At 40.0% G+C, this 26,496-nt stretch overlaps 1 protein-coding gene and 1 pseudogene across 3 annotated transcripts in view; one reads left to right on the top strand and one right to left on the bottom strand.

Annotated features, from left to right (window-relative positions):
• Window positions 1–26,496, top strand: part of LOC137974833 (protein pelota homolog) — a 307,290-nt gene that overhangs the window by 120,315 nt on the left and 160,479 nt on the right. For all 3 annotated transcript variants that reach the window (XM_068821825.1, XM_068821826.1, XM_068821828.1), the window contains exons 8-11: window positions 5,619–5,659; window positions 8,387–8,470; window positions 21,079–21,115; window positions 21,198–21,244. In XM_068821825.1, the coding sequence (XP_068677926.1) occupies window positions 5,619–5,659; window positions 8,387–8,470; window positions 21,079–21,115; window positions 21,198–21,244 (209 nt within the window). The remainder of the gene's footprint in view (window positions 1–5,618; window positions 5,660–8,386; window positions 8,471–21,078; window positions 21,116–21,197; window positions 21,245–26,496) is intronic.
• On the bottom strand, window positions 14,509–15,939 carry LOC137974832 (uncharacterized; annotated as a pseudogene).

Below are 26,496 nucleotides of genomic sequence, written 5' to 3'. Positions count from 1 at the left end.
TTCAGAAGATGCAGCAGTTGCAGATTCACGTCATCCTATTTCTACCAATAGCAAAGCTCCTCTGCACACCTATAAACCAACAACAACCACAATTCCTCTAATCGCTCCGACGAAGGTCTAACGGTCGAAACATTGGCTTTCTAAATCGTTCACGGTGGTTATTCGATCTTTATCAACTTGTTTGATAAAATCAATTTTTGTTTCAATCCCCCACCGACGCAGTATCACAGTTTCTTTAGAAACTAAAATTTGGTTTACTGTTAAATCGCTGCAACCTCGTTTCATTCTCGCAACCACGATGCCTAACCACAAGACACTCACCAAGGAGCTGCGCCAGGAAATCGTAAGTTACCTCTTTCCTTTTCCTTCCATTTCTAGCAACTTAGCATTCTGTTTATCCATTCCTATTTGCACGAAAACTAGGTTCTGTAGTCATATTAATTCCATCAGCAACTGACTCCAAGCCAAAGTAATTCCGAAAGGTTTCCGTTCGTATTTTCACACGTCCACTCTTTTTCCAATGTTTCTAATTTCAACCAAAAATACCTTCACGAAATTCAGCGAATCCAAAACACGTTTTCACGCAACATCATAAGAAGTACGATCAGAGCCTTGGCTCAAAACGCAACGAACTAAACAAACAAATTATCAAATGTCGCTCTTAACTTTCTAACGTATGTCCTTCAGTTTTACTACAATCTATTAGCACCAAAATCCAGACTCTGAACAACAAACTCTTCAATCATTTAAAACAAACTAAGAACCAAAAACTAGAAAATCTCACAAATCCTCAAAAAGACAGGACAGCACCTCTCGAAAACCAAAACCAAAACACTGTAGTCACAATTCCAGAAAGACTACCACTTTCGGACACCGAAAAATCCGCTCTTAGTAAAGGCCTTAATTTCGTTGTTATAGCCAAAAAAACCGACGAATTCACAACTAAACAAGATGTCGAAAAATTTCTTCATCATGTTCAAGTAAGAGCATTTTTCCATGACAAAGAAGACCAATCTGACACTACAGAAAAAGATGCCTTTGAAACATTAACCACGCGTAAATCGAAATGGACTCCACCTGAGGGTCAATTCGCATCAATAGACTTTTTTATCAAAAAATGCTGCCATGAAATTCGCAAACTAAACTTTAATTGCAACACCAAACTTTCCAACCTTTCCAAAGAAGAATGCACTGCTTTATGAAATCTCAAAAACCGGAATGACCTCGTCATCAAAGCAGCCAAAAAAGGCGGTACGATAGTCGTTTGGCGCACCGACCTCTACCAACAAGAAGCAATTCGGCAACTTTCGGACACCACTTTTCACACCAAAGTCAACAAAGACCTATTTTCCGTCAATCAAAAAATCGTCAAAGAAACCATTCATGAACTCATAACCAAACAAGAACTACCAGTCACTGCCCAAAATCTCATCATCACCACTCCAAGAAGGTCATGCATTTATTTCAAACCCAAAATTCACAAACCTTAACAACCCAGGACATCCAATTGTTTCAGCATGCAGTTGCCCAACTGAACTTATCTCAAGCTATTTAGACAAAATCATGACGCCCATAGTGAAATCACTACCTTCATATATCAAAGACAGCAACCATGTACTTGAAGTTTTCCGTACCTTCAATTTCTTGGGCGAAAACAAAGTCATTTTCACCATGGATATAACATCTTTATACACCGTAATTCCCAAGAATGAAGGCCTCCAAGCACTAAAATACTTTTTAAACCAACGTCCTGTTAAAAGCTTCAGCTCAGAAACTTTACTCCGTCTAGCTGAACTAGTTCTCAAACTTAACTGCTTTTCATTTGGCGACAACTACTACAAACAAATCAACGGCGTTGCAATGAGAACTAAAATGGGACCTACGCCAACCTTTTCGTAGGTTTTATTGAAAATAAATTTTTCTCTAACTACCACGGATCAAAACCTGATCTTTACAAATGCTTCATCGATGACTGCGTCGGCACTACTTCATCCAGCAAAGAGGAATTCATCACTGCAGTGAATTCTTTCCAACCGGCTCTAAAATACACCTGGGAAATTGCCGAAAATTCACTAGCTTTCCTCGGCGTTAAACTTTTAATCAATGGCAACAGTTTATCTACCAGCATGCACTACAAACCAACGGACTCTCATAATTGTTTATTACATTCATCCTCTCTTCCCCAACACGTAAAAAATGCCATTCCATTCTCTCAATTTCTTAGACTGAAGCGCCTTTGTAGTAACGACTCCGATTTTAACAACAAATGTGAGAAAATGTGCCAGTTTTTCAAAAAACGGGACTACCCAGACTCCGCTGTCACCACAGGCAAACATTGTGCCCAAGAAATCGATCGAGATACACCACTACAATTTCCTTTGATTCTGCTACAACAAACTGTTTGTTTCTGGTTTCCTGTATTAAGGCTTGTATCCATAACCTTGTGGTGTGGTTGTCATGTAATAAACTGAAGTTGAATAGGGATAAGACAGAAGTGTTGATTATCAGTCCTCAACATCAACCTTCTATTGCCTTTCTGTCTGTTACAGATCATGATGGATCCATCATCAATCCTTCTTTATCTGCCAGAAATATTGGTGTTGTCTTTGACAATCATCTTAATCTTGACCGTCAAGTAACTGCTGTTTGCAAGTCGGCGATTTTTCATATCCGTAAGATCTCTCGACTTAGGAAATTTTTATCATTAGAAAATGCTAAATGCTTAGTTCACACCTTTGTAACATCCAGCCTAGATCACTGCAATTCCTTGTTATTTGGCCTTCCTAAGTACCTAATGCTTCCTAAGTACCTAATGCCTTCCTAAGTACCTAATGCTAAATGCTTAGTTCACACCTTTGTAACATCCAGCCTAGATCACTGCAATTCCTTGTTATTTGGCCTTCCTAAGTACCTTATTCAGCGCCGACAACGTGTTCCAAATTGTCCGGCTCGACTTGTCTTATGTGGCTACAAGTTTGACTGCATCACACCCTTGTTGAAAGAACTTTCATTGGCTCCGGATTGAGCAACGTATCATCTTAAAAATTTGATTCCTCACGTTTAATGCCATGAACAGTTTAGCACCAGATTATGTTTGTGAGCTACAGCACAGTTATACACCTGGCAGATCATTGCGCTCATCAAGTTTAAACGTTTTACTGATTCCGCCATCTAATTTTAACTCATGTGGCGATTCAGCCTTTTCAGTTTGTGCCCCAAAGCTATGGAATAGCCTTCTAGAGCACATCAAGCGAGCCAAAAGTGTTCATGCTTAAGACATTTTTGTTCTATTGATTGTAAAGTGCCTCAGAGCTTTTGTTAAGGCGCTATATAAGTGTATGAATTATTATTATTATTATTATAGCGGAGCTCTGCCGGCAGAGCACCATAATTAAGAAAATATGGTAACCCATCGATGCGAGAAATTTTGGTTTTTTAGCCATGGCGTCATCAATCGTACGTACGTACGTCCACCCCTCCATGTATGCCAATGTGACCAGTATCATACTTGTTTACAGCATACATCTTTGATATTGGACATCCATGTTTTGATCAATTGACACCTGTCAAAACAAGGTATCCGCTGACCAGTACCACTTGACCATATCCCAGGCTCAAGCTTAGAGCTCACCAGGGTCAGCTGTTATTTGGAAGTTGACCGCTGACCAAGTACTGATTTTCGATTGGATTGCAGGCTCAACTCAGGTTAACTCACCTAAACATAAACAAAGTTTCATTTTACGTGCGCTTTCTGTGGCTCGACGCTGATACACGGCCAAACTACATCAACTATGGTTCTTACACAGTGAACGCTTTCGTGTTTGGAAATTGTTTTGTTTCTGCATTTTTCGCTGGTTTCAATGCAGTTTGGCATATCATAATAGCTGTGGTCCACACTGGCGGCTATGTAGTTATTCAAGTCAAGCATCGGGGGGATATAAACTTAAAACTGTTTTTTTTTTAGTTGACCGCTGACCAGGTACTGGTTTTCGATTGGATTGCAGGCTCAACTCAGGTTAACTAACCTAAAAATAAACGGGGTTTCATTTTTTGCCCTTATGTTATAAACACGTAATTGCAATGAGTTCTCGTAAACTCAATAGGGGGAAATTTCACTAAATTGTGTTTTCAGAAGTTTGTTTAAAGCACCTAAACGTTATTTAAGTGTTGGAGCAGATCTTGTTTGAAGTTCGTCCTTTCTTGGTTGCATTTTGCCGATTCTTGTTCCAAGCAAACCTTGTGTGTTTCAGTGAAATAAATCAAAATGTGAATGATCTCGTTTTCAGAGATACAGTATAGTGGAATAAAGTACATAGGTAAAACTCTTCTTTGGCCTTGAACTGACAAAGTTTTTTAATGGCTTCTAATTTTAGCGTGATTCCTATTTGCTGGCTATTGACAGTTGACTCTGAAATGGCTTTTTTCCTTTTTCATTTGCTCGCTAAGGGTGTGCTTGTTTTCTTTCATGCGGTTCAAGAAAAATTCATTGCCAAGCTGGTGAATTCCAAAGTAAATTTCACTCGCAAACCCGGCCGATATAAAACTCATCGCTTCGTGATTCATGTGATATCGGTTTTAGGCGTAAAATTTACTGTGGAATTCACTACTTAGGCAATGAATTTTACCATAGAAGGAAGCAAATAAGATGATTTAGTTATTTAGAGCGCTGACAATCCGAAACCTTTTATTTTCACTAACCCTACAGGCAAAAAGAATAAATAACTTGGTAGCTCTGCTTTTAGGCTTGGCTAAATCTGCATATTACATATTGTTGAATAAGTTCGTGGCTTGGGCAAATTCATTCTGGAATTCTTCGATCCATGCTTCACTTCTTGTGGCTTCATCATCATGTAGCTGTATTAAATACAAAGCATGCTTACCCTCTACTTGTTGATAAGCTTCTTTTAGGTTTTTGTATCTTATCTTGGGAATTTCAGTGTTTTACTTTTCAGCTAAGCTTCACATGAACTCGTTTTTCTTCTGTGTAAAGTGTCCCTTTTGAATACACCTCACCTTGAGAGCTTCGTCTGCCGTTTCGTCTGCTGTGGATTTTGAATGTATTGCTTGCTGATTCACTCACTTGACATCCGTTTCAAAATGATTTATTTGTCCAATGGAATATATTGTTGGAAATCTGAAAATAGTTACAGATTAATTCTTGATTCAGATTCTGTGAAATAGATAAATTACACGCATCTTATTCAATGGTTTAACATATAATAGGCACGCATATTTTGCGAGTTGCTTGGTATTTTTCCAAGCTGGGCAGGGGCATGGAAAAATACAAGCAATGAGCAAAATGTCTGTGAGTATTACACAAATGTATGTTAAACTATCAAATAAGAGGTTCATTATTCCACAACAAGAAATTATGTTATTTTGCTACAATTTAATTTGGTAAGAGTGTTTTAATGTTTGTGTGCATGCATGATGTGATGGTCACACCGGGGCTGCAGGGCCTAAAACTGGTAAAAAGATGTACTACGTAATTTTTTCCTGTTGTGGATAAAAAAATCAGAAAAGCTTGCAGCTTTGATTTTACGATTTGATGACATGTGAAAACAATCTATTTGTTAGTCTTGCTTGACACATCGCTTGTTTACATTTTCTTTTGTCAGTCATTAAGTGTGTTCTCGTCGCAAGTCCTGGCTTTGTTAAGGTGGGTGTTTGTTTGTTTTAATGCAGCGGTCCTCACTAAGGTCATGTTTATTGGATCCTATGCCATCTTGGCTGGTTAATCAATGTGATGTTCTGCTTCCTGTTCTCACTACGCTAATTAACACCTCTTTACAATCTGGTGAATTCCCAAAAGCATGGAAGGAAGCCTTGGTATTACCACTTCTGAAGAAGCCTGGCCTGGATTGTCAATTCAAAAATTTTCGTCCTCTCTGCAATTTACCAATTACGTCAAAGTCAACTGAGCGAGCTGTCTTTGAACAGATTCAAAAGCATATGTGCACTAATAATCTGTATCCGCCATATCAGTCATCATACAGACTATACTTCAGCACTGAAACATCTTTATTAAGTTAAAAATGATATCATATTGATTATGAATAAGCAACAACTTGCTTTACTAAGTTTGTTAGACCTGAGTTCTGCTTTCGATACAGTTGACCATGACATCTTGTTGAAGCGACTCAGCTCTAAATTTGCAGTATCTGGAACAGTAATTGAATGGTTGCGTTAGTATCTTGACGAAAGATGCCCACGTATCTTAATCAATGCAACACAATCTAGTAGCTTTAAGTTGAACTTTGGAGTACCTCAAGGTTCGTGTCTCGGTCTGCTGCTCTTTACTGTTTGTGCTAGTTAACTATATGATGTAGTTAAATATCACCTACCAACGGTACATTGCTATGCGGACGATACACAGCTCAATGTCTCGTTTAGTCCTAATGATGAGACTGGTCAAGGCGAAGCTGTTGCGGCCCTGCAAAGATGTGTTAATGATATCAGATTGTGGATGACTACGTACTGATAAACTTCTTCTTAACGATGACCAAACTGAGTTTGTTGTGATTGGCACCAAAAAACAGCTCGCCAAAGTTCAACTTAACAACATTACTATTGGTCAGTTTGAAATAACACCTACGTCATCTGTTAGGAACTTGGGAGTGTGGTTTGATTCCACATTGTCAATGAACTCACATATCAACAAGACTTGTTCATTAGCATTCTACTACTAGGAAAATAGTAAATTGTAAAAAATAGTAAAATAGTAAAAATATTAGGAAAATTAGAAAGTACTTGTCTAGAGAATCTACTGAAAAGCTGATTCATGCTTTTGTTAGTAGTCGTATAGACTATTGCAATAGCCTTCTTTTTGGCCTACCAGCCTATCAAATACATAAAATTCAAAGGGCCCAAAACGCTGCAGCCAGATTAATATATAACGAATCTAAGTCCTGTAAAATAACAGCATTATTGTATAATTTGCACTGGCTACCTGTTACATTCTGCTTAGAATTTAAAATTTTACTTTTAGCATATAAGGCTATTAAGGGTTTTGCTCCAGGGTATATAACAAAGCTTATTAATATTAAGAATGAGGGTAGATATAGGTTACGTTCCAATTGGAATGGAATCTTACTTAAGTATGTTAATTTTAAAATGTTTAAGACATTAGGAGATAGAACTTTTATGGTAGCTGCTCCAAATTTATGGAATAATTTGCCTCTTGAAGTTAGGAGAGCGCCAAACATTGATAATTTTAAGAAATTACTTAAAACATTTTTATTTAAAAAAGCTTTTTTAAACATATAGCTAAGGTTAATAAGGGTATATTTTAATTATCTTTTATGTTGATAGTCTTTAAATTTAATGTTGTTTTAATTTTTTGTTTTAATTAATTATTTATATTAATGATCGACACTCCAAAGAAGCCCGGTAAAAAGAGCGACAGGAAAGCTAAGCAGAGAGAGGCCTCAAATTTTTGCCGGATTTGGAGAGTAAATGTTAAATTGAATGTTGGAGTGTTTTGGCAAGTTTCAACAGTGTGATGTTCGTCCACAACTATCAAGGACAAATTCTTGTTTACAACGGATGACTCGTCAATCATCTGGAGTGAGAAGACAGAGCTTTGTCTTCAGAAATAATTACTCAATACTTGTTTGAAGCCATTTCTATTAACATATTTCCTTTCTTCTCAAAGGCAACTACCTATAGATAATCGTTCGGCTGAATCTGGTCTTCGGTGATGCTGAGACTAGGAACGATTACCACGATCAGATGGCGTTTAACGCAGATAGCTTCAAACGCTCGTACTTCTTTTCTTTCGATGTGATATCGCTTAACAACCTCATTCCCAGGCTTTGGGTGGAAAAGAGAGAGAGCCTGGGAACGAGGTTGGTTGCTTAAATCCCGAATTTCCATTCCATGATTTAACGCCTCGTGGAAACGATCGATTTGGCTTGGTCCGCCATTTTGAAAACAAGTTGAGACTGCACAGAACGACTGGAAGTCTGTGAATAGGGAACTGTTGAATTGGAACCAGCCAGACCTCTCAATCCGCAGCGCTGGCCAAAAGGATCGCAGCTCTGGCAACGAAAATGCTCTCCCATGAGCTGGAATTTACGGATGTGATAAGCACATTTAGGGAACATTTGCATTCTAGTGAAAAAGTGACAGAGACAATTGTATTGCAGTGCAAAAACAACAGCGGCATTTATCTCTAGCCAAATAGGCGACAGGTGGGCTGGAAAATGAGAGACAAAGTGACATCAGAACCCCCCTTGGAAGGCCTCAATGGTGTACTTGTACTAGTGTGTTATGCAGAGGGAGCTTACAGTATTTTAGTACAAAATTAAATTTGTATAATGTGGGACATTGGAAGTTGCATGACCAGTTATTTCATAGCACTGACAAAACTTTTTGACTTTTTTAGGAGCAGTTTTGTGACTATATGTTTCAACAGTCGGTCAAGAATGAGTGGAAGGCCATCACTGAAAACAAATCCAAGTTTGTTTTGGTACGTGATTAAGCAGTATTAAGAAGTGGCAGCTTTATACAGGACATTTCTGATAAACACCATACAGCTGTAAACATATACAAGTACAAGGAAGGATTATGTTTTTGCAAACGTTGGCTGTCTAGCACTTCTATTCGAACAGACTTGACTGATTAGAGTGTAATGCAAAGTGGCAGTTTTCTACCCCATATGAACAATGTGAGCGTTAGCCCTACTAATGGCAATGGGCCCACACAAGGACAGAGAAAAACTCTGACCAGGGTAGGGATCGAACCCATGTCCTTCAGGCTAGATCACCCCTGCTCTACCGACTGAGCTACAAGGTCTGACGGGAGCACGGGATTGGAATTGAAGATGTTAAAGTCACAACAATGAACATGACTTTGTACATCTTCAATTCCCACGGCCTGCTCCCGTCTGACCTTGTAGCTCAGTCGGTAGAGCAGCAGTGATCTAACCCGAAGGTCGTGGGTTCAATTCCCACCCTGGTCAGAGTTTTTCTCTGTCCTTGTTTGGGCCCATTTCCTTTAGTAGGGCTAATGCTCACATGGTTCATATGGGGTAGAAAACTGCCACTTTGCATTACACTCTAATCAGTTAAGGCTGTAAACATAGTTTGCTCGCTGATACAACAGCCTGATGAAGCTAATATTTATCCGTTGATTATGCAGCCATCTATGGCAAACTTTTTATATTCTTCATTCCATATAAGTGAAAGAAATTTAAAGGTTTACAAAGATGTAATTAACAGTATTTTCTGTTAACTATCAGTAGACGAACAAAGGTGTACTGGGGTCAGGCTTGTTAAGATTGTTATTTGAGTCTCAGTTTATCTCAAACTGACAACAGTTTTCAATCCTCATCTCAACCGACTCTTAACTAACTACATCTAGTTGCGGTACTGTCATGCTGTACTGCATGATTATTAAGATGCTAGAGAGGCCTTGTATACAGCTGTATGATTTGGGGCTGATCTCATCAGACTGCACGCTTCACGTCACAAGGAAGGATGGTTAGAGGTTCCATCTGTTTGTTTGTTTGTTTGAAGGCCAAGTTGTGTTGACAAGAACAAAGCGAACTTAACAATATCTAATTAGCAATGCCTAATCGGAATAACAATGGTTCTTTTGTTCTCCGCCATTTTAGTCCTGTATATGAAAGTCTACCACAAAATTATGAGAATTCATTCTTCTTTGATCCAGTCACACCAACTGAAATTGGGAGGGAGATACATGTACTCTCTATCCCATTAAATAAGACTCATGGTTTGTATTCCTGTGGAATTTGAATTCTTTGATTTGCTAGACATATTCTATCATAACCCTTGGCAAAATTAATATTATTTGTCAGTTACTTCTGGAATATGTATCCATCTAAATTAAAGCATGCTAAAGTAATTCCTATATACAAAGAAGATTACAAGACTGATCCAACTAACTACAGACCTATTTCTTTATTATCTAAGTTCAGTTGTGTTTTTGAGAAATAATGTGGAGCATTTTTTGATAAAAATGACATTCTATACAGATCACAATGTAGTTCTCATGACAATCATTCTACACAACGTTAACATGCAATACTTCGCATTGTTAACTCTATACCAAGGAATATGGAAAACAAAGTGTTTTCATGAGGTATTTGTATCGATGTAAAGAAAGCCTTTGACACTGTTGATTATATAATTGTACTTAGTAAATTAAGTCACAATGGAGTCAGAGGCATTGTACATGACTGGTTTTCATCATACTTATTTTAATGCACACAAACAACAGAAGTCGGCTTGTTTATCTCTGAGAAGGAAATTGTGCCGTGTGGTGTTCCACAAGGATCAGTGCTGGGTCCTCTTCTATTTCTGATATGTAAAAATCACATTCCAAATTCCTCACAAAAATTTAATTTTTTCCTGTTTACAGATGATACAAACTTGCTTTATGCTGATAAACATTTTAAGTCCATGGAGTAAACTGTTAATAATGAGCGATAACCCAAAAAAAAATACCACATTACCACCTCAACGGCCACTTAATTGTGACATTCAATTGAAAATAATAGACTACGGCAGTAATATATCATCGCTCTTACAATGTAAGGAGTACATTAAATATTTAGGTATCGTATTTTGATTGACAATCATTTATCTTGGAAATGTGATACAGACTATATTTCCATGAAGATTAGTAAAATTGTCGGGGCGATAGCTCATCTACGACACTTTATTCCTTTATATATGATGAAATGGTATATGAAATGAATCATACAGTACTGTGCAAAAAGAATGCAAACGAATTTCGCGCTTTTCGCTACTTTTCAACGAAATATAACGAAATTTCGGGCGAAACGAAATTTCATTCGAACTTCGCCGAATTTTCGAAAAGCCTATTGTTTCAATCAAAACGAAAATTCGCAAAGGCCGCGCGAATATTCAAGCGAAAGTTCGTCGTGACATAGCGAAATTTCGTTGCGACATAGCGAAATTTCGCTGTGACATAGCGAAATTTCGTTGTGACATAGCGAAATTTCGTAGTGACATAGCGAAATTTCGTCGTTACATAGCGAAATTTCGTCGTGGCATAGCTAAATAGTGAAAGTTCCCAGCGAGTATGTCCTCCTTCTCGCTTGTCTCTCCAATCCGTCTTCCTCTCGGGTTGCTTCGATGACCATAAAATTATCTAAGCGGGCAGATTAGTCATGGTAAAGGAAGCGCTTTTACAATCCCTTTCTAATTCAGTCAATGCATGACATCTGGATTGCTTCTAAGAATTATGTCACGAAAGTGTCGATTCCCATGTGTTTTCGAGTTCTGAGTAACCAATACGTCATGAGAAGTATCTATTGCCAAATAACTCGAGTTTGGATCATCGTACAGCCCTAAAACTTTGACACGCTCATGATTTATCACCCTCCTACAACATCTCAATTTCTTGACTTAATTTATTGAATGGTAAGCGATTTTATTTTTTCTTTGCGTGGTACTTGCGTGACATGAAAACCAAGAAGAAGTTTGGTATGTTAAATTGTCTATGGCTGTATTCTTGGAGTCTCAAGATTGATGCATCGGGCGTACCAAAAATCTTATGTATTTTTATTGACAAAGTATCAATTGAATAAACCTGGAAACGAAATCGCTTGTAATGCTTGTCTACAGTTTCATTCAGGTCGTGTTTACACTCAAGGTTGAGAGAAGAAATACAGTTGTTGATTCCATTCATTCATTAAAATGCGAAACACTAACCAAGACTTTACAAAATTTCGTTTTAGGCCGCGGCTACACGGTCATGCGATCGCAAGTGTAGCCACCCTTGAACTGCCGAAGCGACAACTGAAAAAATCGCGAGAAATTCAACTAAATCACTTTCTCGTGATTTTTTTCAATGGCTTTTTCTGCTGTCGCGTTGCCAGTTCAAGAGTGGCTACAATTGCGATTTTCATCGCCCGCTAGCGACGCGACCAAATTAGAAAAAATTGCATCACCGGGGAGAGCAGAAATCGCTGGTGTGGCCGCGGCTTTAGGATTACGATATTTCGATTAAAGGCGCTGTTACACTGTGAAATGTTAAGTTCTTTAATTTTCGTTTCAGTACGTATGAACTCCAACCGAAATTTCGTTGTAGATTTGCGAATTTTCGTTTGAGTGCGTACAAACTCCAACCGAAATTTCGTTGTTAGATTTGCGAATTTTCCTTTCAGTTTGTACAAACTCCAAACAAAATTTCGTTGTTAGATTTGCGAATTTTCGTCCTGCGTTCGAATTTTCGTGTGGCTCAGCGAAATTTCGAAGAAATTTCGGCCGAAAAATCACACCTTTCCCACCGAAATTTCGGTAAAATTTCGGCGAAATTTCTAGAGAACAATAACCGAAATTCGTTTGCATTCTTTTTGCACAGTATTGTATATGAACTGCGGATATGAAATCAAGTGAAGCTATGATCTTCCCAGTTATGAACGCAATTTTTACAATTGCGTAGAGAAGCCTGAAAAATTCAGGACTTCAACAGGGTTTGAACCCGTGGAATCGTGAGGTCACAGGTTCAAACCCCGTTCAAGTCCTGAAATTTTCAGGCTTCTCTATGCAATTGTAAAAATTGCGTTCATAACTGCGAAGATCATAGCTTCACTTGATTTCATATTCGCAGTTCATATATGATTCACTTCATATACCATTTCATCATTGATTCATTCCTCACGGGACCATTAGAACCCACAAATGACCAGCTCCCAACGTCAGTGGCTTCATAGCTCAGTTGGTTAGAGCGTCGCACTGGAATCGGGAGGCCACGGGTTCAAACCCAGTTGAAGTCCTGAATTTTTCAAGCTTCTCTACGCAATTGTAAAAATTGCGCTCATAACTGCGAAGATCATAGCTTCACTTGATTCCTTTATATATGTTGCGAAATATATATATCTGTCACTCACACTTCTTATTTGACTTATGGTGTGACTGCCTGGGGTCAGGCCACAAAAACCTACCTGAATAAATTACTGCTGCTCCAAAAGCGTGTATTTCGTGTGATGCATTTTCTAAATCCATGAACATTCTCTTTTTTGTCTTTTCTTTGAAGCTGTATCACACCTTATGTATGATGTATCAAATAGATTAGTGTAGCTCGGTTCATTTGTATGATACAAGGACTTCTTCTTGTGGCAAATATCATATTGAATTTTCACGTCTGAATCAGCAGCTGAATTCTTTTTCTTGCTTTGGCGTGAAATTATGGAATTTCCTCCCATCTCAAGTATGTAACTTGCCTAAACTAGCATTTAAAAAATCAATATGCAATATTGTTAGTCCAAAAGGCGAGGAGGATTCTATTGAAGCACCTAGCCTATAATTTATCTAAAATCAATGTATATTTTAGTGAAATGAAAGCGTACACTAACCTTCAACACCTTTCTCAACACTTCCAACAAGTCCACAAAAATCCCAACAGTTTTCAATGTGTGTATGTATGTATTTTTGAAAAATAATATTTCAGCCATTTGAAAGTCGCTGTGGAGTGAAGCAAGGCTGCACAATGGTACCCACTCTGTTTGGTATTTTCTTCTCTCTCCTCCAGTTCTGCAGTGAGGGCGTCCTCCTCCACGCATTCCACAACAGAAAGCCACTGAACTTGACTCGTTTCCACGCTAAGACCAAAGTGAAGACAGTGCTGTTAAGAGATGCTCTTTGCTGACGACGCTTACTTTGTCAGTTACACAGTTAGTGGACTACAAGCCATCCTACATGTAGACCGCTTTGCAACTAGTCCGTGAGCCAGTAGTGCTGGTTGGTATCATCTGGGGTGAATAAGGTTTATGGTGGTTTTCAAGCAGACCATAAACAGTGGTGAAAAGCATGATAGCAATGATTCTATGGTAGCTAGTGGATAACAGTGCTCCTTAAAGCATGGCTCATGCATGGGAACGAGGCTGAAGCTTGTTTTGTGTTTTAGGAGTTGGAACTTGTGGGTCTTGCTCTAAACACCGTTTCCATATGGCAACCTGATAATTTGCTCTCTTTGCGTGCTTCACAAGACAATCTCTGCGAGGAAGCTGGTGGCTCTCTATTTCTCCTCGTCTTGAACAAAACAGCTGGTACCTCAGCTCATTAACTTTTGTGGTGACCATGTTACTAGAGTAAAGAAGACATGTAAGTTCCTCTATTTTTTCTGTCAATTCAGGAGGTACGTCCCACTCTTTTCCCAGCTCTGTTAATGCTTCTCGGCTCCTTGGGTTCTTCTTTAATATCTTCAATGCTTGTGCCTTCCCCTTTCCTGCAAATGCGCTCACAGTATCACACCCAGTTAATGCATGCATCCCGAGAACACCTCTGCACACTTCTGGACCAAGTGAAGTAGCAACTTTTGTAATGTCATTAACCTTTGTCCGTGTACGAGTTCCAGATTTCATGAACAGAGAAGCTCCTATCTCATTGCTAAATGCCAAGGACATAATAAATACATCAGTGTCCTCTGAACAGACAAGAACAGAGTTGAAGCCCTCATTAGCTGCATGGGAAGTGTGGAGCAGTAGGCGTCCATCTGCCTCTTCCTGTTGAGACTTCAGTGTTGGAACCTCCTCACTACCTTCCGCGGTGATTCTGTAGCATGCATCACCAGCATTGGCATACAAGAGTTTCTCCATCAACTTCTGTCTGCATGCTTCCTTTCTCCACTCATTGACGATGAAGGTGATAAGACTCGTCTTATTGCTCACCCTTGTCAGGAAATTCCTCCACTGCCTAACTATTTGTGTGCTAGTGATGTTAACAAGGTGGTGTCCTGACTCTTCACCTCGCAGTTGCCTCTCACTGTTCTTGATGGATAGTTCCTTGTAGGTGTCAAATACGACGTCTATTCTGTTACACCGCACCCCTTCTTTCATTGCCATGGACAGGACACTCATAGCGACATCACCAAAGGTCAGTTGATCTCCCTTTAGTCTTTGCACCAGAGACATGCCATCAATAACTGCAGCAAAATTTACAGGGACTTCTTCAGAGACCTATACATTTTTCTGTAACAGTGATGCCAAGGAGGCTTTGTTGGTCTTTCTCAGAAAGCCATCTGGTGTTGACAAGGCGCACGGAAGTGGTCCAAGAGGGTGTGAAAGGATGGTATCCATCTGCAAGTTTCGTTCTTGTGCAATAACTATGATTCTTCCAAACAAGGACCTGTCTGCTTTCAAAATAATCGATCGGTTGTTTGTTCGCTGAATGTCTTGACTTTGTTGGTCTTCAGAGTATTATGGAATTTTCTGATTTGAAGAGTATTCTCCATCCTCTCTTCATTAAACTTTGTGTAACATCTTTCACCAATTGCATGTGCTGTCTTCAGGTCTGTAGCAATCTCTCTGGGGGTTTCTTTGCAGTTGAAATGCTGATCAGGTCTTGGCTCTCGGAAAATGGATTAACCCAGCCTTGGATGCGGTCAACTATGGACGAAACTGCCTGCTCATCTTTCTTTATTCTTGATGACTGAAGCTCTGTATGCTGCGTTTCCGAGTTGGATTCTTGTACCCTGTTTCTTAGCTGCCAACACACTTCGGTATTCTGCGGTGAGGTAGTGGTGCTGAACAGTTGCATGTTTTAAGCTAAAGCGTGTGGTTCCACCAGGATTCTGGGTATCTTTGTTCACTGTGACCTCAGTTGTTTGGTCAACTGGAATCCGCCCAAAGGGATTGCTGCTGGATAACTGAACGGAAAAACTGGCTTCCTTCAACACCTTCTGTACTTCAGGATTTTTGTCACCGAGATTAGTCATCTGAGCAAAGTAAGGAGTCAGGTATCGTCAATAGTTCACCTTATCATAGGCGAAACACCAAGGAATCATCATTCGTATGGAATGGAGATGTAAATCCCAGTCACCTTCACGAGATGCCCGCGACAGACCAAGAACTATCCCCTCCACCATGTCCACATATGACATCCAGAATGCTGAAAGTTCACTGTTATTTTGACGAAGATAATTCAGGAACTCTCTCCACATAGTCATCACTTGAGGCAGGACTGGGCATTGCAGCAGCTGGTCTAAGCTCTCTTCCTTCAAATTATTAGCCAGTGTATCCACCTGCTCAAGAAAAGACGCCACTGTGATGCGATGATTGGGATCGCTGCTCTCAAGCCTTTTCGTGAACTCTGCCCATGCTAACCTCATCAGTGCTTCATACAGATACTTGTGTGCCCGCACCCCACGTTTGTAATGCTTTCCATCAATGACACGACTTATGGAGCCCTCAGCAACTATCTGTGATTCAATGAAGATGTCCTTCAAACCACTATCTCCAAATCGTTTCCCCAGGATAGCCAATGCAACGCAAATTGTGTGAAATGTTCCAATTCGCAAAAGAATGTTCAAAAACTGATCTTGCTTCCATGCAGTTTCCGCTGCTTTTGTGTAAAGTGCTTGATCCATGACAACGACAATTGATGACAGATCAAGTTTCTTCCTGATTTCCTCTGACTGGTTAAGGATCTCAAACACCGTTGTTAATTCTGTTGGTGGAGCATTTATTGTCGGGAGATACTCTACGACATCTGGTGTTACTTGAACTTGATCCCTTGATTGAATGTTAAATCTGGTCCAACTAGGCACCTTTTGGTCTTCTGAATTGAGTTGTCTAGCAAGGATCCATACCATGTTTTTCTGCTCTGCATTTCTCGCAGCTTTGTTGGCTTCACCAGCATAGTCTTCCTTGGTTTTTAGAGGATGTGGTCCCACATGAGAGCCAGCAACATAAACGTCAAGTTGGGGTTGATGTTCTGTGTTCAAAGTCCTCTGTTTCCTTTTGTCAATGCGTGGTCGGTCTTTGGGCTGTGGGTCAGGACCGAAGACTCTAGGCTGTACAGCAATTCCGTTGACACGGTGGGATGTTCCTTTCCCTGACAATGTCTCTTCAATTCTGTCTATGTTGTCCTAGGCGAGGTTTGTGAAGACGTGAGGCTTAATGGAGGCGGGAAGTGACACTTTTTCATCCAGACCTGATGCCAACTTTTGTAGACACAAAGAGGTGTCATTTTCCTCAAGCTGAGTATATGACATCCCGTGGCCAGACTTGTTAAGTATCCTGATTATCTCTGTGTTTCCAGTTAATGCTTTGATAGCATAAGGAAGGAGCACATGCTTGGGAGGTTTATGCTAACCGCATGTGACAGCATGTATTAGGTCTTGACCAAATGATTGGATGAGATTTGACACTCTCTCTGATGGATTTTCATGCTGAGGAGTTCCAGTTAGAAGTCCAACTAGAAAACGATGCAGCTGGGTAGGCATTTTGACGGCATTTGACAGATCAGATTGGTGGCAAGGCCAGGCAGTAGGTTTCATATCTCTTCTTATGACTTCCCGGATCTGTGAAGAAGCTTGGTCTGTTATCTTGTTGGCATCCGTTAGCTTCATCTTCCAGATTGCTAGCTCTTTATGGAGATTATCATTATTAAGTACAACATCCTAAAACGATACGCTATCAGGAACTAACAGCAACTTTCCGGAATCATTTGGGAAAATATGGACAGAATTGCCTAGTTCTGATTCAAGCCTTCTACGGATGTTCTTCTTTGTAGCAGCTTCACCCTTGCTGGACATGAATGCTTCCAGCTTCTCGGTAAGCTGGGCAACTGGTACGACCTTCTTATGTGGAATTACTTCGTTTCTGATGTAATGAAAAAGTTGTACGCTTCTACTTCAGCTACTTCGTATGAACTGCCACTCAGAAGCTACTAAAAGATGGGAAAAGGTACTTGAAGAATGATTTCAAGACACACATCGGACGAGGTGAACAGTGCAGTGATCATTGCACAGTTTATGCATTAAGTGATAGAAATGCCGGGGAGTTCCGAGGCGACTGTGATCACCAACACAGCTACGAATGTGAGCGCTGCGAAAGTCTAGAGGGAGTACTGGAAGAGATGGCGGAGATGCTAAATAACGTAAACATGGCGGAAGAGGAGAGGGTTAGGCTGAGGTTCGAGTACACTGAGAGTGTGCGCAACATAAAGGCGTGGAAAGCGCACTTGCTAAGATCTTGTAACCAAGACGAGGCCAAGCAACATGCCCTTCAGAAACTAGACGAAAACTCCTGTCTTGTTATAATGGATTGGGCAATGAAGTTTCTGCCTGTACAATACAGAGAGCAGATGAGTGACTTTTTTGGGAAGAGGGGAAGAAGCTGGCACATCAGCGCTGTAATCAGTAGAGCAAATGTAGAGAGCAAGCACGAGGTAGAGTGCTTTGTACACATTTTTAACAACTGCACCCAAAATAGCTTTGCCGTTCTGTCAATCATAGAGAACGTATTACACAAGGTTAAAGAAGAGCATCCAGTTGTGACTGCAGTTTACCTCCGATCAGATAATGCTGGATGCTACCACAATGGGCCTCTGTTGCTAAGTCTTAGAGATGTGGGCGAGAGAACTGTTGTCAGGCCAGTTGTACGTATGCTTCTACTTCAGCTACTTCGTATGACAGCATGTCAGTTACCTGTGACGAATTCTCCACTTCTTTATCACCTACATAATCACGTTCTTTGATTTTAAGGGCTGCAATGATGGACCCATGTACATCCATTCGTTTACACTGTTAGCCAGAGGGTGTGGTTTTGTCGTACTCACACTCTCTCTAACGACTTTTTTGTGTGGCATGTAAAAGGTGCGGTCGGCGTTTCGGGCGCAACTTCCACTATTCCTTCCTCTAGCTGATCTCGCACTATTGTCCAGGTGTGTTCGTATTTTGTCTTCTCACGGTTGTGAAATCCTCCATCTTGCTGCCACTGATTTCTACTTGCTCACTTGTTCTGTTATCCAAGGAATCAAGTCTCACTGCAAATATGGGCATGAACTGTTTCTGGACACCGTTGATAGTAACAAACTAGCGTTTGGGCTTCAGGTTCAGTTTCTTGATTGCTTCTTTCGATATGAAGTTTCTACCAGAAACGTGTCCAAGTAATCCCACAAGATGACTCCCTGAATCTTCAGCGGAATGATGGCTGGTAACAATCGATCTTCTGAGCCAGGGTTGTATGCGGTGAACACCGTGCCATCAATTGGTCCATTTAACGAAGGTCTGTCACACAGGCTTGTGTGGTGTTTCAACTTGCAATTGAAACAGGGGCGACTTCGACAGTAATTCACTCCATGACCCTCACAACCACAATTGTAGCACAATTTCTTCTCGTGAAAGAACTGCCTTCTTTCTTCTAAGGTATTGAAAACTTCACAGGCTTTCCCCCAGTGGTCACCTTGACAGTATAGAGAAGAGGGGACTCTAGGCTTGCGGCCATTTTTCCTCTTTCCCTTTGTGTACCAGTGCCGTTCCCTTTTACGTTAGTTCCCACTTTCGGGAGAAGAGTCATCAGTCCTGTTTCTTTGGAGCCATTTTTGCAAATTCTTGATCAGTTCTTTCATGTCCCATTCCTCCCAATTATCGTCAACTCTAACTAGGTCAGGTTTTACTTGGGGTAGCTTCTTAAGTGTCGTCATCACGAACCCCCTCAACATGTCCTCCTCCCCCAGGGTTTGCAGGGCGTCGAAATTTTAGCTAAATCTTTCATAGAAATCTCTTACTTTATCGTAACTGTTTCCTGTCACTGGCGTCAAGTTTATGATTTTGTCCATGTGGGCATTTACTACAAACTTAGTTTGCCCGTATTCTTTTTGTAATCTTTCCCACGCCGTTTGGTAGCCCAAAGCACTGGGTTTAAGGTTAGATATTCTTTCTCTACCTTGGGGACGACCATCTCAAGCAAGTAGTCAAATTTCTATTCATCTGAAACTGGTCGGCTGTGTACTTGCATGATGAACATATTCTCAAATCGGACCCAATCTGATGATGTGCCCTTGAAGGGTGTGATTCTTAACTTGGGAAGCTTTGCGTGAGTAGCTCTTGTGGCCGTTTCCATCTCCAACTTTTTCTCCCCCATGCGTAACTCAGCTTCGAACTTCTCCTCCCAGAATTCTTTCTCTTGTTGTTGTCAGTTTCCATGACTCAATCCTCTTCACAAATATCATCAGAGTCACCCACAGGTAAATTGTCTGGGTGATCTGCTAAACAAGTCTCAAATTCTGACTAAATTGCGTGCATCAAGGCTTTGCTCATGAGTTTGTGGAACCTCACAGCCCCGTTGTATTTCTGTCCCTCTAGTACTCCTGACATGAAACCCTCTGTGATGACTCCCGATTCAATACAAACATCCTTTAGTCGGGCATCCTAAAATCTCTTGCCAATGATTCCCATGCAGGGTACATATTATGTAAAATGCCCCCATCCTTAAAACGACACTCCCAAACCTCTCGCTGTGCTTCCATTTGATCTCAGTGGCCTTTGCACATAACACTTAGTGAAAAACAACAACTATGGCTGGAAGCTCGAGGGTGTCCTTAATTTGTAATAGGGAGTTTAAGATCTACGACAGCGACAGTCGACGAAAACGTCACCTTAAAATATAACATGGCTCTATGATAAGTGGTTTCAGATTGAAAATATAGAATGAAAGATTCTCTGTCTTACATTATTGTCAAAACCTCAAATTTGGTGATTTCATGTTGTTGTTAAGCAGAGGCCTGCCAACCTTCTTGCTAAAATCTGTGCTGCTAGTGTAGCACGATTATTTTATGCTCTTTTAACCAATGATAATGTATAGATTTAGCCAAGCCTAGAAGCGGAGCTCCCTGATTCTTTTTTCTTACTGAAAATAAGAGGTTTCAAATTCTCGGCGTTGTGATATTTCCAGTTGCTGCTTTAAGAATTAAATCGTTTTCTTTACTTTCTTTTATGGAAAAATCCATTGCCTAACTAGTGAATTCCATGGTACATTTTACGCTAAAAATCGATATCGCATGAATCAGGAAGCGATGAGTGCAATGTTTTTCAAGTGAAATTTACTTTGGAATTGACCAGTTCGGCAATGAATTTTTCTTGAACCATATGAGTTTTAGAAGAAAACAAGCACACCCTCAGGGAGTAAATGGGAAAGGAAAAAAGCCATTTCAGAGTCAAGTCGTCAATAGCCAGTGAATAGGAATCGAAAGTTGACAACACTGCAGTTACATTGTATACTCCCAATTTACATGTTAAATGTTTCCTTTTTTTAACAAAGAAAGAAAGATAATAGTGTCTGTTTCACCTTTGTGTTTTTAGGTGCATTCATCATCAGGACACAAACATGCCCTTAAAGGTAGCTTTCATAGCATAACATAACATAACATAACGTGAACAAAAACATACTTTAGGTCATACGTAAATTGTTTTCTTTACAGAAGTTCTCGCTGATCCGGTAGTTACTGCAAGACTAGCTGACACAAAGGTGAGCATATATAATTTATGCACTTATTAGCTGCTATCCCCATGGAACCCCAGGCATTCGCACAATGACACAATGACATTTTCAAATCTCGTCCCTTCCCCTCCCCCACCCAAGAACAATATTTCTCGGCAGAAAAAGCTATCCTTGTCCCTCCCCCTGGGATACATCAGTAACCTATACAGTTGTTTCAGATGAACATTGAAGTCACAAATTGCAGATCAAAAATAATTTGTTACGGTCATTAACCCATTGACTTCCGGGGGTTCTCCATTGATGAGTAAAATCGTCTGGCCGTTTCAGGCTGGTTTGGGTGTCAAAGGGTTAAATTAATTCATTCAATGCCTCCTCATCAACTTTTTCGTTCAATTTTTGCCAAATCGTTGGAAAAACAATATGGAGTCCTGGTCAGTCCTCATCGACCAAGAATGACACTTTCGCTTCTGTAATTAATTCTCCTAACGTTCGACACTTAAATACCAAGATTCTTAGAGACTGACAGTATAGATTCCAAGCTTTGTCTGGAAAAAGCCTATCGGCACTCTTGCATTAGTGGCAGCAGATGCGCCGCCCTGCCTGTGAGGAGTGGGTACTAAATGCAGCTATGTCCAGAACAATATCCTTAAAACAAGTCTTGCATTATTCTCTGATGGTAGAGTAGCTTTTCCGTTTGTCAGAAGAAATGGCTGTATAGCCCAGCCTAATCTTAGACAAAGTCCAGAAAACGTAATGAAATGAGTCTAAAGCAAACGTTTTAGCCTGGACAAATAACGTCTGAGGATCCTTATAGGGCAGATGTTCGTACTATTTACACTTTCTTGATTTTCTTTACCAAGCTGATTGGTCTTGTTTACATCAATATTGATGATTGTATATCCATCATGGAAGGGTTTATATGAAGAACTTCTTTGATATTAGAAAAGCCTGCAAATGCAAGGATAAATATGCATGATTTCCTTATCTCAAGTAAATAAGTAAAAACAGGGTCCTTTCTGTTTAACAAACGGGATGCTATTAACATCTTTGCGGCTCCGCTAATGGCGAGTACAATGGGACTGTGTAGGCGAAGGGTTCCTGGCGAGATTGTGGGCCCACTGTATACCATAAATGGCAGAATCCACTGCAGTGTGCGACTGCCTGCTGTCCATCACGTGCTGAAGGTTTAATGCAATGTGATCCACCTTTCACCTTTGGAACGCACATTTGTATGAATGCGTAGTACTTGGGACTTTTGATGAGAGTAGTGTGGTCTCCAATCTGGAAGCCAACTGCAAGTCCTCCAAGGTAGCCCAAATACCAGACTTGAAAACATCTAAAAAAGGCATTGAAAAGGAGTCAAGGTTAATAACTTCGCTTGCAATAAATACAATTAAAGACAAGAAAGTCACCACTTACAGAACAACAACTGCAGTAACAATAATATGATGACCCGAAAACTACTCGCACACCACTGGAGGGCGGGGGGGGGGGGGGGGGGGGGTCCATAAAGTTGACAGAACCTACAAAATGGATAGTTGTACACATACAACCAGTTAACCTGACAAATCCAGTAAGAGAGAATTAAGCCAGATGAAATACATGCCGCGCCGCACCAGGGGTGCTGTCAGCCTCAACAAGAAAGCCTCCGGGGAGCTATCAGGTGAGTCAGTAACAGACTGGTTGCAAATCACACACAGATTAAATAGCTGTACATGTACCACACCACTAGGGGATGCATACCACAATTCGAGTCAAAGGCAAATCAGCCATAATGTATAAATGACGCACCGCCAGAGGTTGCTCTGAGCATTTACAAGAAATCCTCCGGGGGCCTATCAGATGAAGCATAGTAGCAAAGTGGTTGTGAATCACACAACATTGCACAAAGGATTGCTCTCGATAATACTAATGTTTCTTGGTGTCTGTAAGCATACAAGCATGTTATGGACCACTGGGGAGAATAAATAAATAAATATCAAATAATGCCCCACCACCCCTAGGTTTTCACACCTTATAGATTAGGACAACAATAAAATCAGATTTGATTTAATGGTGTAGCCCACAACTTTCACTTTTGGTAGCAGTACATGTAACAGGACCCCCAGGGAGAGGTACAATAACCACTAATCGAAAAATGACTACAAAGCTTGAAATTGAGTCAGAGGCCCAGGCATCGAGACTTGAGTGGCCTGGACCCAAGCAATGTGGTTTTAGCTCTGTCTTTGATGAATAAATCAGGCCTATTGGGTAGAAGTTGCCAATCGACAACTACAAAAATTCAGATGGGCACCATTGTTGCAGACCAAAGGTCAAAATTTGGCCAATTTCCACATGGGTAAAATCAACGTTCCTGCACCCCTGCAGTGACACATGTGAATTATCACTCTACCAGTGAGGAGGGTTGCATAATTTGGGTAACATTACTGCAACTGCCAGATAAAGAATATTCTGGCCAACAAATAAAACGATTTTCCTAACAGGAATAAGTATTGACTGCCTGAGGTTGGCACAGACGTTATTAAGATCGGACAAAAGCTTCTCAACTCTGGAATCTCTAGCGTAAATAAAACCTGTGTGAGTGTCAGTAGTGTATCCAATCCAGGAAAAAGTAATCACAGCCTCCCAATTAGTCTTGTCCTCATTAATTTCAAAACTGCAGCGGGGAAGATCAGCATGCATCAACAAACTGTTTAATATAGCAGCTTCAAAGGAAGAACGGAAGGGAAACCTGAGCAAAAGTCCATTTTATCTTCATTCTCAAAGATTTCAGGTTCCTGGACTGAATCATCACAAAGAAGCTCAGCAAAATCACAGTGAGGAGGAAAAAAAGAAAATTTCTAGCCGGAAAACTGACCGACCGGGCCGATGGGAGCCGCTCACCTTGATTTTGTAAAGAAGCTCTGTAGTCCTGTGAAACAACGTGACAAGTTGATGGATGAAAAAGCAAAGCTTATTTTTTCACAGATCTCTTGGCAGTCGTGGACTTTAAGGCCTTCTTGGCCTTCTCTTCAGCTCTGCAAATTTTTCTGCCAACCGCCTAGTCATCAGCCAACTGATGTTGTGTATGCTCTTCAACTGTCTTCCATCCGAATTCCGACTTATCAGCTAAGAGAATGAGCTGCTGTCTTTCAGTAACGATACACAAACCTTCTGATTTAACCACGTTATAGATCCTGAATCTTGAAGTTGAAGTTGAAGTTGAAAGTTTATTATTAAATGACATTGCAGCAGCTGTGCCAGCTGAAAAACGTAATATTTACAATCTTCTTACTTAAAAACACTATATTACAATATTACTAAAATACAAAAATGATATGATGAAATGATTAATAAGTAATAAATATGACATAATAAATATAATATCTACTAGTAATAACACTTAATCTAAAATATTTAACATTAGTTTGCGAGCCTACACATTTTGATAAAAAAGGAGTTGTTAAATCTCTTTGTTTTTGTCTTTAGTAAAATAAATTGTCGTGATTTTCTAAGAGAATAAGATGGTTGATGCCTCTCAGCCATCAACTCGTGTAAAACATGGTCCTTATTGCTATTAATCTCATTGAATAACTTTGTACACATGTTCTTATGATGATCCTCTAACCTAGATATCTTAGCTATGTTAACAGCATTACTGTAACTTATTCCTGGGAATGAAATAGCCATAGCCCTCTTCTGAATACGTTCTAGATATTTAGGAAGGGCATATTGAAACACCGGTACAGCATAATCTACTACCGATCTTACACAGGTGATACAAAATAGGACTAAGTCAGCTGTAGGAATCTTAGCCTTCTTTAGCTGAGATAGAAAATATAGTCTCCTGGAGGCTTTCTTAACAATGTTTTCAATATGTGAATTCCATGAAAGCTTATTGTCAAAGGTAAGACCTAGCAACTTAGCCTGCTTTACCACTTCAAGAGATTTACTATCTACTTGCACTGGTGTAAAGTCAGGCGACTGTTTACTAAAAGATATCCTTAGTTCCTTACATTTATCTGGATTAAGCTGTAATCGATTCCTGTAAGATCATCCCACTGCTTTATCTGCAATAGCCTGAGCACTACTTAGTTGACCCTTTGCTACGATTTCAGAGGCTGTCGTATCATCGACAAACTTCCATAAGGAAGTTTCATGAACCTCTATGTTGTTTATTATTATCAAAAATAGATAGGGTCTTAGCTTAGTTCCTTGGGGGACCCCAGATGGCACAGCCCCCCATTCCGAATAGCAAGAACTGGATAATTTAACTCTTTGGTAGCAGCTAGATAAAAAATCAATTATCCAGTTAACAATACTATGAGGTAAATCTGAGAGACATATCTAAGACAATATAGTCAATTAAATCAAATGCGTTACGATAGCCAAACAAAAGTGTCCTTATCGTTGATCCAATTCCATCAGCAGCTTTTAACCAATTATGACCCATACTCGGTAGTGCTAGAGTGGTTGATGAATTAGGTATCGCCCCAAACTGATTCTCATCGATGATTTTCAGCATAGCTGGTTTCAGGTACCACAAAGTCCTCAGCAATCTTTGATATACACGATATTAATGAAACTGGTCTTAAATCCTTTGCAATGTCTTTTAAAGTGCATATGACAAAAATTTTTATTAGCTTGTTCGAAAAGAGCTTTCAAAATGGTGAAGAACAGCGTTTACTTTACTGTGATAGCACTCTTGGTAGCCAAGCTATTCAAGATTTTGATTTATGCAAATTAGATGACTTGTGACGTCACATAGTGGACACAAAATTATGTAAAATCACAAAACATGGAATATCTTTGCAAATACTAAGTCTGCAGGGTTGAAATTTTGCAGGGTTAATGTGCTACCAATAGCATGATGTCACCATAGCAACATACTCGTTACCAGACCTCTACCTTTCCGATATCAAAAATGCCTTCTTTGTTGCTTTAGAGTTTAACAGACTTCTTTGTGCTTGTGCTGCGAATGTCCATATTCGGTCACACGGACTGAATGAACATCAAGAGCAAATAACCCTTATTGGGGAGGGAAACTCTGATTTTACCCTTTGGATGGAGGGAGCCTGGAGCCCATTGCATTGCTATGGAAACATCACACTGGGCCATATCATGGAACTTTGTAATGAGTATAAGAACTGCAAAAAGTCTCAGTTCTATACAAAAAACGTCTTTTGAGATATTCCATTTTTTTGTGATTTAACATCATCTTGTGTCCACTATAAATAATTATTATTACGTCGCAAGTCGTCTAATTTCCATAAATCAAAATCTTGAATAACTCGGCAACC

Source organism: Montipora foliosa, chromosome 11 (genome assembly GCF_036669935.1).
Source record: "Montipora foliosa isolate CH-2021 chromosome 11, ASM3666993v2, whole genome shotgun sequence".
Taxonomy (NCBI): Eukaryota; Metazoa; Cnidaria; class Anthozoa; order Scleractinia; family Acroporidae; genus Montipora; species Montipora foliosa.
This window is presented reverse-complemented; position numbering and strand designations above follow the sequence as displayed.